The sequence below is a fragment of the Lithobates pipiens genome, unplaced genomic scaffold (genome assembly GCF_037356315.1).
Source record: "Lithobates pipiens isolate NorthernLeopardFrog02 unplaced genomic scaffold, aLitPip1_a1.2 Scaffold_19, whole genome shotgun sequence".
In the NCBI taxonomy this organism is placed as follows: Eukaryota; Metazoa; Chordata; class Amphibia; order Anura; family Ranidae; genus Lithobates; species Lithobates pipiens.
The window spans coordinates 593,869,223-593,881,458 of record NW_027507764.1 but is presented as its reverse complement, the minus strand read 5'-3'; the positions used below and the strand labels follow the sequence as shown (position 1 = coordinate 593,881,458).

The 12,236-nt window shown below is 47.7% G+C and overlaps 1 protein-coding gene across 1 annotated transcript in view; it reads right to left on the bottom strand.

Annotated features, from left to right (window-relative positions):
• The window catches only part of LOC143998142 (uncharacterized), a 69,720-nt gene extending 58,341 nt beyond the window's left edge, over positions 1 to 11,379 (bottom strand). Inside the window, exons 1-2 of the mRNA XM_077493883.1 lie at positions 11,032 to 11,379; positions 2,079 to 2,205 (exon numbers count right to left, since the gene is read on the bottom strand). Of these exons, the coding sequence (XP_077350009.1) occupies positions 2,079 to 2,205; positions 11,032 to 11,046 (142 nt within the window). The 5' untranslated portion in view covers positions 11,047 to 11,379. The remainder of the gene's footprint in view (positions 1 to 2,078; positions 2,206 to 11,031) is intronic.
• Between the last annotated feature and the right edge of the window lie 857 nt (positions 11,380 to 12,236).

Below are 12,236 nucleotides of genomic sequence, written 5' to 3'. Positions count from 1 at the left end.
CACCACGTCTACGGGCCTTCCTTTATCTAGATACACCACGTCTACGGGCCTTCCTTTATCTAGATACACCACGTCTACGGGCCTTCCATTATCTAGATACACCACGTCTACGGGCCTTCCTTTATCTAGATACACCACGTCTACAGGCCTTCCTTTATCTAGATACACCACGTCTACGGGCCTTCCTTTATCTAGATACACCACGTCTACGGGCCTTCCTTTATCTAGATACACCACGTCTACGGACCTTCCTTTATCTAGATACACCACGTCTACGGGCCTTCCTTTATCTAGATACACCACGTCTACGGACCTTCCTTTATCTAGATACACCACATCTACGGGCCTTCCTTTATCTAGATACACCACGTCTACAGGCCTTCCTTTATCTAGATACACCACGTCTACGGGCCTTCCATTATCTAGATACACCACGTCTACAGGCCTTCCTTTATCTAGATACACCACGTCTACAGGCCTTCCTTTATCTAGATACACCACGTCTACGGACCTTCCTTTATCTAGATACACCACGTCTACGGGCCTTCCTTTATCTAGATACACCACGTCTACGGGCCTTCCTTTATCTAGATACACCACGTCTACAGGCCTTCCTTTATCTAGATACACCACGTCTACAGGCCTTCCTTTATCTAGATACACCACGTCTACAGGCCTTCCTTTATCTAGATACACCACGTCTACGGACCTTCCTTTATCTAGATACACCACGTCTACAGGCCTTCCTTTATCTAGATACACCACATCTACGGGCCTTCCTTTATCTAGATACATCACGTCTACGGGCCTTCCTTTAACTAGATACACCACATCTACGGGCCTTCCTTTTTCTAGATACACCACGTCTACGGGAATTCCTTCATCTAAATACACCACATCTACGGGCCTTCCTTTAACTAGATACACCACGTCTACGGGCCTTCGTTTATCCAGATACACCACGTCTACGGGCCTTCCTTTATCTAGATACACCACGTCTACGGGCCTTCCTTTATCTAGATACACCACGTCTACGGGCCTTCCTTTATCCAGATACACCACGTCTACGGGCCTTCCTTTAACTAGATACAGAACATCTACGGGCCTTCCTTTTTCTAGATACACCACGTCTACGGGAATTCCTTCATCTAAATACACCACGTCTACGGGCCTTCCTTTATACAGATACACCACATCTACGGGCCTTCCTTTATCTAGATACACCACATCTACGGGCCTTCCTTTATCTAGATACACCACGTCTACGGGCCTTCCTTTATCTAGATACACCACGTCTACGGGCCTTCCTTTATCCAGATACACCACGTCTACGGACCTTCCTTTATCTAGATACACCACGTCTACGGACCTTCCTTTATCTAGATACACCACACCTACGGGCCTTCCGTTATCCAGATACACCACGTCTACGGGCCTTCCTTTATCTAGATACACCACGTCTACGGGCCTTCCTTTATCCAGATACACCACGTCTACGGGCCTTCCGTTATCCAGATACACCACGTCTACGGGCCTTCCTTTATCTAGATACACCACACCTACGGGCCTTCCGTTATCCAGATACACCACGTCTACGGGCCTTCCTTTATCTAGATACACCACGTCTACGGGCCTTCCTTTATCCAGATACACCACGTCTACGGGCCGTCCTTTATCTAGATACACAACATCTACGGGCCTTCCTTTATCTGAAACTTCCTTCCTTTATTGAAACTCTCCTCCTGATAGAAGGTTAGTAGGTTGGTTTGGCAAGAAGGATTCTTCATGAATCCATGCTGATTACTAAAATCTTGTATATAGTCCCTTATCATCCTCTCCAAGAGAGTTTACATACTATTGATGTTAGGCTAACTGGTCTGTAATTCCCAGGGATGTATTTTGGGACTTTTGTTAAATTTTGGTGATACATTGGCTTTTCTCCAATCAGCTGGTACCATAAGAATAGAATAAAATAAAATATAATAGAAAAAAATGGATAAAAAAAAAGGAAATTAAGGAATATAATAGAATGGAAAATAGAATAAAACAGAGCGTAGAGTCCAGGATCTCACACTCACCCACTAGGAGCACCGAGTCCAGGTTGTCCTGCATCACTTCCTTATAGAGATCTCTTTGCCAGTCCTGGAGAAGACTCCATTCCTCCTCTGTAAAATACACCGACACCTCCTCAAAGGAGACCGGGAGCTGGAGGAAAGAGCAACAAGGAATCAGGAGTACAAAATGGCACTTTGGAGGCTGAGAACGAATATTTCAGGAGAGTTATATCTGAATTCCAGTCACATCAGATACACACAGCGGGTAAAATAAGTATTGAACACATCACCATTTTTTCAGGTAAATCTATTGGTAAAGGTGATATTGGCATGAATTTTTCCCCACATGTCGGTAAGAACCCATACAATCCATACATGCAAAGACACCAAAACAAATCCGTTCAGAAATGAAGTTCTGTGTAATAAAATGGAAGGACACAGGGAAAAAGTATTGAATATACATGAAGAAAGGAAGGTGCAAAAAGGCACGGAAAGCCAAGACACCAGCTGAAATCTATCAGTAATTAGAAAGCAATCCTGACCCTTGCCTGTGCCAATTAATATCAGCCGGTTCAGTCTCACCTGATGGCCTAGAAAAAGGTGTCTCATTACCAAGGTGTCACACAGGAAACATCTCATGATGGGTAACAGCAAAGAGCTCTCTGAAGACCTTCACAACCTTATTGTTGCAAAACTGTCATGAACAAGTGTGTGTCCAGAACTGCGTGGACAGCAACAGAGGAAACCAAAACGCATGTAAAGTGAAATAGTGTCATTTATTAAGGTAAGTGAAATATAAATACAAACACCTCCAGCACAGCGCACAGCAATCCAACTACCAGACAGAGACCCATATATAACAACAGTAAACAGGAATATACAATACATGGGAAATACCAAAATTGGAAACGGAGCCAGGCCAAGGTCATCCATGGGAGATCAGTAGATGGGGGCAAGGAGCAAACAGGACAGGGAGAAGGTGGACGGGATCAGGCTGCAGGGCAAGGGCACAAGGTAACGGGGTCACAGGAGGGACAGGTTCAAAGATCACAGGTACAGGTCAGAGCACAAAGACAATACCAAGGCCAGCGTATGTGTGTTTCCCGGGTATTAATACGCATCTCCCGCAATCAGGCTCCGGTGACGCCTGATCGCAGGCGATAATGCTGGGAGTCACCCGCTGGTGGACGCCAGTACTGCGGCCCAAGGATCAGACAGTGCCACCAGCAGGTCAAACCATTCCTGACTGTTCCAGGCCGCCAGGAGACACCCGCTGGTGGACACCAGTACTGCAAGCAAAAGGTCTCAAAGCGCCACCAGCAGGTGGAACTTTTCCTGACAAAAACATATGGATGGCATTGGGTACAGAAGGACTTTTAAACGTCTGCATGTTCCATTGAGCACTGTAGAGGCCATAATCTGGACATGGAGAGATCATCATTTCACCATAAATGGGCCACGACCAGGTGCTCCTCGCAAGATTTCTGACAGAGGATTGAAAAGAATTATCAGAAGAATTGTCTAAGAGCCGAGGACCGCTTGTGGCAAGCTTCAGAAAGACCTGGAATTGGCAGGTACACAATAAGTAATGCACTCCCCCGGCGTGGCTTGTATGACCGATCACCACACAACACTCCATTGCTGAAGAAGAAGCATGGTGAAGCTCGATTAAAGTTTGCTGCACAACATTTAGACAAGCCTGTGAAATACGGGGAGAATATAGTCAGCTCAGAGGAGACCAAAATGGAACTCTTTGGATGCCATAATACACACCATGCTTGGAGGTCACATCACCCCAAACACACCCCCCCCCATACCAACAATGAGGTTTGGAGGTGGGGACACCATGGTGTGGGGGCGGGGCTGGTTTTTGGCAAACTTCATATCACTGAAGGAAGGATGAATGGTGATAAAAAATCTGCTGCCATCTACCAGGATGATGAAGATGGAAGGAGGGCGGACATCCCAGGAGGGCATCTCAGGAAGACATCTCAGGAGGACATCCCAGGAGGACGTCCCAGGAGGACATCCCAGGAAGACATCCCAGGAGGACATCTCAGGAGGACGTCCCAGGAGGACGTCCCAGGAGGACATCTCAGTAGGACATCCCAGGAGGACATCTCAGGAGGACATCCCAGGAGGACATCTCAGGAGGACGTCCCAGGAGGACGTCCCAGGAGGACGTCCCAGGAGGACGTCCCAGGAGGACGTCTCAGTAGGACATCCCAGGAGGACATCTCAGGAGGACATCTCAGGAGGACATCCCAGGAGGACATCTCAGGAGGACATCTCAGGAGGACATCCCAGGAGGACATCCCAGGAGGACATCTCAGGAGGACATCTCAGGAGGACATCTCAGGAGGACATCTCAGGAGGACATCCCAGGAGGACATCCCAGGAGGACATCCCAGGAGGACAATCATCCCAAACACAAAGCCAAGGAGAAAGAAAATAAAGCTGCTAGAATGGCCCAGCCAATCACCTGACTCGAATCCAATAGAAAATCTATGGCAAGAACTAAAGATCAGAGTTCCTAGAAGAGGCCCACGGGACCTTCAAGATTTGAAGAATCTCACCTGAGCAACACATGTGACTGGTTTCTCCATACAGGAGGCGGAGTCTTGATGCCGTCATCACCAACAAAGGATTTTGTACCAAATATTAAATACGTTTCAGTGAGAGGGTTCAATAATTTGTCCCGGTGTCCTTCCATTTTATTACACGGAACTTCATTTCTGAATGGATTTGTTTTGGTATCTTTGTATGTATGGATTGTTACCGACATGTGGGGAACATTTCATGTCAATAGAAAAAAAATGGTGATGTGTTCAATACTTATTTTAACCATTTATATATATATAATACAGTCCCTTGAAAAAGTATTCATACCCTTGACATTCCCCACATCTTGTCATGTTACAACCAAAAACATAAATGTATTTTATTGTGATTTTATGTGATGGACCAACACAAAGTGTCACATAATTGTGAAGTGGAAGGAAAATTATAAATTATACAAATAAATATGTGAAACTTATGAGGGTCATTTGTTTTCAGCCCCCTTTACTCTGATACCCCTAACTAAAATCTAGAGGAACCAATTGCCTTCAGAAGTCACCCAATTCGTAAATAGAGTCCACCTGTGTGTCATTTCATCTCAGTATAAATACAGCTGTTCTGTGAAGCGAACATGTATGTATAACGTTGTAATACTGTATGGATAGACACATAATAGATTAGATACAGAAGCTTAAATAGAACATTACAAAAAATGTTTCACAAATAACCATATATATATACAGTGGTGTGAAAAAGTGTTTGCCCCCTTCCTCATTTCCTGTTCCTTTGCATGTTTGTCACACTTAAGTGTTTCGGAACATCAAACCAATTTAAACAATAGTCAAGGACAACACAAGTAAACACAAAATGCAATTTGTAAATGAAGGTGTTTATTATTAAAGGTGAAAAAAAATCCAAACCATCATGGCCCTGTGTGAAAAAGTGATTGCCCCCTAAACCTAATAACTGGTTGGGCCACCCTTAGCAGCAACAACTGCAACCAAGCGTTTGCGATAACGTGCAATGAGGCTTTTACAGCGTCCTGGAGGAATTTTGGCCCACTCATCTTTGCAGAATTGTCCTAATTCAGTTACATTAGAGGGTTTTCCAGCATGAACGGCCTTTTTAAGGTCATACCACAACATCTCAATAGGATTCAGGTCAGGACTTTGGCTAGGCCACTCCAAAGTCTTCATTTTGTTTTTCTTCAGCCATTCGGTGGTGGACTTGCTGGTGTGTTTAGGATCATTGTCCTGCTGCAGAACCCAAGTTGGTTTCAGCTTGAGTACACGAACAGATGGTCGGACATTCTCCTTCAGGATCTCTTGGTAGACAGCAGAATTCATAGTTCCTTTTATCACGGCAAGTCTTCCAGGTCCTGAAGCAGCAAAACAGCCCCAGACCATCACACTACCACCACCATATTTTACTGTTGGTATAATGTTCTTTTTATGAAATGCAGTGTTCCTTCTACGCCAGATATACTTGGACACACACCTTCCAAAGAGTTCCACTTTTGTCTCATCGCTCCACAGAATGTTGTCCCAAAAGTCTTGGGGATCATCAAGATGTGTTGTGGAGAAATTGAGACGAGCTTTGATGTTCTTTTTGCTCAGCAGTGGTTTTCTCCTTGGAACTCTGCCATGCAGGCCATTTTTGCCCAGTCTTTTCCTGATGGTGGAGGCATGAACGCTGACCTTAACTGAGGCAAGTGAGGCCTGCAGTTCCTTGGACGTTGTTGTGGGGTCTTTTGTGACCTCTTGGATGAGTCGTCGCTGCGCTCTTGGGGTAATTTTGGGCGGCCGGCCACTCCTGGGAAGGTTCACCACTGTTCCATGTCTTCGCCATTTGTGGATAATGGCTCTCACTGTGGTTCGCTGGATTCCCAAAGCTTTGGAAATGGCTTTATAACCCTTTCCAGACTGATAGATCTCAATTACTTTCTTTCTCAATTGTTCCTGAATTTCTTTGGGTCTCGGCATGATGTGTAGCTTTTAAGGATCTTCTGGTGGACCTTACTGTGTCAAGCAGCTCCTATTTAAGTGATGCCTTGATTGTGAACAGGTGTGGCAATAATCAGGCCTGGGTGTGGCTAGAGAAATTGAACTCAGGTGTGGACAACCACAGTTATAGTATGTTTTAACAAGGGGGGCAATCACTTTTTCACACAGGGCCATGATGGTTTGGATTTTTTTTCACCTTTAATAATAAACACCTTCATTTACAAATTGCATTTTGTGTTTACTTGTGTTGTCCTTGACTATTGTTTAAATTGGTTTGATGTTCCGAAACACTAAGAGCCGGTTCACACAGCGGGCGAAGCGAGGCGACACGACTCGCCTCGCCTCGCTCTCGCAAGTCGCCCCCGTTCTGTACAATGGAACCGTTCTGAGAGGAGCGACTCGAGTCGCTCCGACTCAGAAAAAAGGTTCCTGTACTACTTTCGGGCGACCTCGGGGCGACTTGCATTGACTTCTATACAGAAGTCATCTGCAAGTTGCCGCTGAGGTCGCGGCAGGTCGCCGCGAGGCAAGTCGGAGTCGCCTCGCCTGCAGTGTGAACCGACCCTTAAGTGTGACAAACATGCAAAGGAACAGGAAATGAGGAAGGGGGCAAACACTTTTCACACCACTGTATATATTAGATATAAAACAGAGAAATAAATAGTCACATCATATATAGAAATATATCTATTATATAATCTATTATGTGTCTATCCATACAGTATTACAACGTTATATCTATTCATATAAAGCTCCTGATGAAACTCGTTTTGAGTGAAACATGTCGATAGCGGTATAAACTATATTGATTGAATTCAAAAGAAATTCTCCAAAATCTTCGTGTATTGGATGGATCTTTATGTATTATGTTTTTAGCATAAATTGTTTCTTTTTTTTGTCTTTTGTAATAAACTCTGAGATTTTTTTTATCTTTGGTCTATGTGTTTGATCCCTATGGGTCCTCCCTATATTATGTTTAATTGATACCCTTAAAAAGTCCCGCGAGGTTGGTTACCTCTTTCCCTGTTCTATATTTGTATATTTATTTGGGATGTGGTATCATTTGATTTGGTGGCTTCACCTCAGTTTTGGAAATAATGCCTTGCCGATATGTTTTAGGTGATTGTCATGCTGGAAGACCCGTCCATGACCCATCTTCAGTGTTCTGGATGAGGGAAGAAGGTTCTCCTCCAAGATCTTACAATACATGACCCCCGTCCATTGGCCCCTCAATGCGGCAAAGTCGGCCTGAACCTTTATCCGAGAAACAGCCCCAAAGTATCATGTTCCCCCTCCGTGTGTGACTGTAGGGATGGTGTTCATGTTCCCCCTCCGTGTGTGACTGTAGGGATGGTGTTCATGTTCCCCCCTCCGTGTGTGACTGTAGGGATGGTGTTCATGTTCCCCCCTCCGTGTGTGACTGTAGGGATGGTGTTCATGTTCCCCCCTCCGTGTGTGACTGTAGGGACGGTGTCCATGTTCCCACCTCTGTGTGTGACTGTAGGGATGGTGTTCTTAGGGTCATAGTCACCATTTTTCTTCCTGCAAACACGGCGAGTTGAGTTGATGCCAATGAGCTGAATTTTGGTCTCATCTGACCACAGAACTTTCTCCCCGATCCTTCTCTGAGTCATTTAGATGTTCATTGGTAGACTTCAGACATTCCAGTCCATGTGTCTTCCTGAGGAGGGGGACCTGTACATGTGTCTTCCTGAGGAGGGGGACCTGTACATGTGTCTTCCTGAGGAGGGGGACCTGTACATGTGTCTTCCTGAGGAGGGGGACCTGTACATGTGTCTTCCTGAGGAGGGGGACCTGTACATGTGTCTTCCTGAGGAGGTGGACCTGTACATGTGTCTTCCTGAGAAGGGGGACCTGTACATGTGTCTTCCTGAGGAGGGGGACCTGTACATGTGTCTTCCTGAGGAGGTGGACCTGTACATGTGTCTTCCTGAGGAGGGGGACCTGTACATGTGTCTTCCTGAGGAGGGGGACCTGTACATGTGTCTTCCTGAGGAGGGGGACCTGTACATGTGTCTTCCTGAGAAGGGGGACCTGTACATGTGTCTTCCTGAGGAGGGGGACCTGTACATGTGTCTTCCTGAGGAGGTGGACCTGTACATGTGTCTTCCTGAGGAGGGGGACCTGTACATGTGTCTTCCTGAGGAGGGGGACCTGTACATGTGTCTTCCTGAGGAGGGGGACCTGTACATGTGTCTTCCTGAGGAGGGGGACCTGTACATGTGTCTTCCTGAGAAGGGGGACCTGTACATGTGTCTTCCTGAGGAGGGGGACCTGTACATGTGTCTTCCTGAGGAGGTGGACCTGTACATGTGTCTTCCTGAGGAGGGGGACCTGTACATGTGTCTTCCTGAGGAGGTGGACCTGTACATGTGCCTTCCTGAGGAGGGGGACCTGTACATGTGTCTTCCTGAGGAGGTGGACCTGTACATGTGCCTTCCTGAGGAGGGGGACCTGTACATGTGTCTTCCTGAGGAGGGGGACCTGTACATGTGTCTTCCTGAGGAGGGGGACCTGTACATGTGTCTTCCTGAGGAGGGGGACCTGTACATGTGTCTTCCTGAGGAGGGGGACCTGTACATGTGTCTTCCTGAGGAGGTGGACCTGTACATGTGCCTTCCTGAGGAGGGGGACCTGTACATGTGTCTTCCTGAGGAGGGGGACCTGTACATGTGTCTTCCTGAGGAGGTGGACCTGTACATGTGTCTTCCTGAGGAGGTGGACCTGTACATGTGTCTTCCTGAGGAGGAGGACCTGTACATGTGTCTTCCTGAGGAGGGGGACCTGTACATGTGTCTTCCTGAGGAGGGGGACCTGTACATGTGTCTTCCTGAGGAGGGGGACCTGTACATGTGTCTTCCTGAGGAGGAGGACCTGTACATGTGTCTTCCTGAGGAGGAGGACCTGTACATGTGTCTTCCTGAGGAGGAGGACCTGTACATGTGTCTTCCTGAGGAGGAGGACCTGTACATGTGTCTTCCTGAGGAGGGGGACCTGTACATGTGTCTTCCTGAGGAAGAGGACCTGTACATGTGTCTTCCTGAGGAGGGGGACCTGTCCATGTGTCTTCCTGAGGAGGAGGACCTGTACATGTGCCTTCCTGAGGAGGGGGACCTGTACATGTGTCTTCCTGAGGAGGGGGACCTGTACATGTGTCTTCCTGAGGAGGGGGACCTGTACATGTGTCTTCCTGAGGAGGGGGACCTGTACATGTGTCTTCCTGAGGAGGAGGACCTGCACATGTGTCTTCCTGAGGAGGAGGACCTGTACATGTGTCTTCCTGAGGAGGAGGACCTGTACATGTGTCTTCCTGAGGAGGAGGACCTTGCGGGCACTGCAGGAGTTCAGTTCTTTGCGGTGTATTGTGTCACTAATGGTTGGTTTGGTGACTGTGGTCCCAACTGCCTTGAGATCCTTCACAAGCTCCTCCCTGTGTAGTTCTGGGCGGATCCCTCACTTTTCTCATGACCATCCTCACCCCATGAGGAGAAATCTTCCATGGAGCTCCAGACCGAGGACCATTGATGGTTATTTTGTATTTCATCCAATCCCTCCAACACTCGTCTTCTTCTCGCCAAGCTTCTTGCGCAGCCTTGTGCAGGTCTCTAATCTTCTCCCCGACGTCCTCTGACAGATCTTTGCTCTTCCCCATGATGGTGAGGATTGGAGGGAAGGGATTCTGTGGACAGGAGTCTTCTATACACATAACGAGTTGTCGTTAGGAGAACCTTCTTACATTGACGGGACTGATCTGTGCACCACATGAGCACCTACTGGAGCCAGTCTGTGGGGGGAGGGTTATTGTTGCTTGGTTGGGGATCAAATACTTATTTTACTCCATTTATATCCTGTTTTTTTTCTGGATTTTTGGTTGATATTCTGTCTCTATCATATAAAATACACCTCTGAGAAAAATTATAGACTCTTCATTTCTTTGTAAGTGGGCAAACTTACACAATCTGCAGGGGAGACGATCGTTAACCCCCCCCCCCCCCCCCCCCGTGTGTATGTAATATATATATATATATACACACACTACATAGCCATATGCTTACTCTGCCTATCAGCATGCTACTTGTTAGCACATGGGCACTGCAGACAGCTGTGCTGCTTCTCCCTCTCCCAGTCTGAGCTCTGCTGGGTTGATAGCCCACACACATCCTACACACAGGGATACATACAGATGTTTCCCGTCTTCCTCGTCTCATCAGTGCAGGACACGGCTTGGTGTAAACATTAGCAGTTGCTGTGTACACAGCCACGGGGGGCGACTATTTTGTAGAACTACAGCTCCCAGCAGGCTGCCCTCCCCCCCTCCCCCCAACCCTATGCAGCATCTACTCCTAACAATCACCCCGCAGAGGCAGAGAATTATGATTCTGGGGGGTACTCACCCACATGGCGGCCATGGTGGCGGTGCCCGGTCAGGCTCGGAGGGTACTTTGCACCCCAGGGCAGGGCTGGAAGTCTCAGGCCGGTCAGAGGAGGAGGAGATCAGGGGATCCAGGGAGAGGCAGGTGACAGGAGGCTGCAGGGGGGTGGCATTGGAGTGTCAGCTCTTGGGCTCCAACCTGAGCAGGGAGGGGGATGGGACATGCAGGCTGCTGTGGGTCTCTCTGTCACCCTTCTTTTTTTTTCTTTGCTCGCCCAGCCACACAGCACCGCAAGGGTTAAACACTCTGCATAGTCCACAGCTCAGGAGCAAAGCCTCTTCCCATCATGCACTGCGCTCCTCCAGCAATCGCCTTCCTGGTTAATGTTTGCTGAGCGCAGACTACGACTCCCAGAATCCCCCAGGGCTCCCCTCCCCCCACCGCCAGCTACAGAGCTCAGCCCTCCTTATATATCATTTATAGGGACAGGGATGATTGTCCCTGGAAGTCCCCATTCATCCCTGTACATCCCTATGGAGCAGAGCCCAGCCCCCCATATATAATGTATAGGGACTCAGATTCATTGTAGGGATAGGGGTGATTGTCCCTGGAAGTCCCATTCATCTCCCCCTGTACATCCCTATGGAGCAGAGCCCAGCCCCCCATATATAATGTATAGGGACTCAGATTCATTGTAGGGATAGGGGTGATTGTCCCTGGAAGTCCCCATTCATCTCCCCCTGTACATCCCTATGGAGCAGAGCTCCGCCCCCTTATATATAATGTATAGGGACCCAGAGTCATTGTAGGGACAGGAATGATTGTCCCTGGAAGTCCCCATTCATCTCCCCTGTACATCCCTATGGAGCAGAGCCCAGCCCCCCATATATAATGTATAGGGACTCAGATTCATTGTAGGGATAGGGGTGATTGTCCCTGGAAGTCCCCATTCATCTCCCCCTGTACATCCCTATGGAGCAGAGCTCCGCCCCCTTATATATAATGTATAGGGACCCAGAGTCATTGTAGGGACAGGAATGATTGTCCCTGGAAGTCCCCATTCATCCCCCTGTACATCCCTATGGAGCAGAGCCCAGCCCCCCATATATAATGTATAGGGACTCAGATTCATTGTAGGGATAGGGGTGATTGTCCCTGGAAGTCCCCATTCATCTCCCCCTGTACATCCCTATGGAGCAGAGCTCCGCCCCCTTATATATAATGTA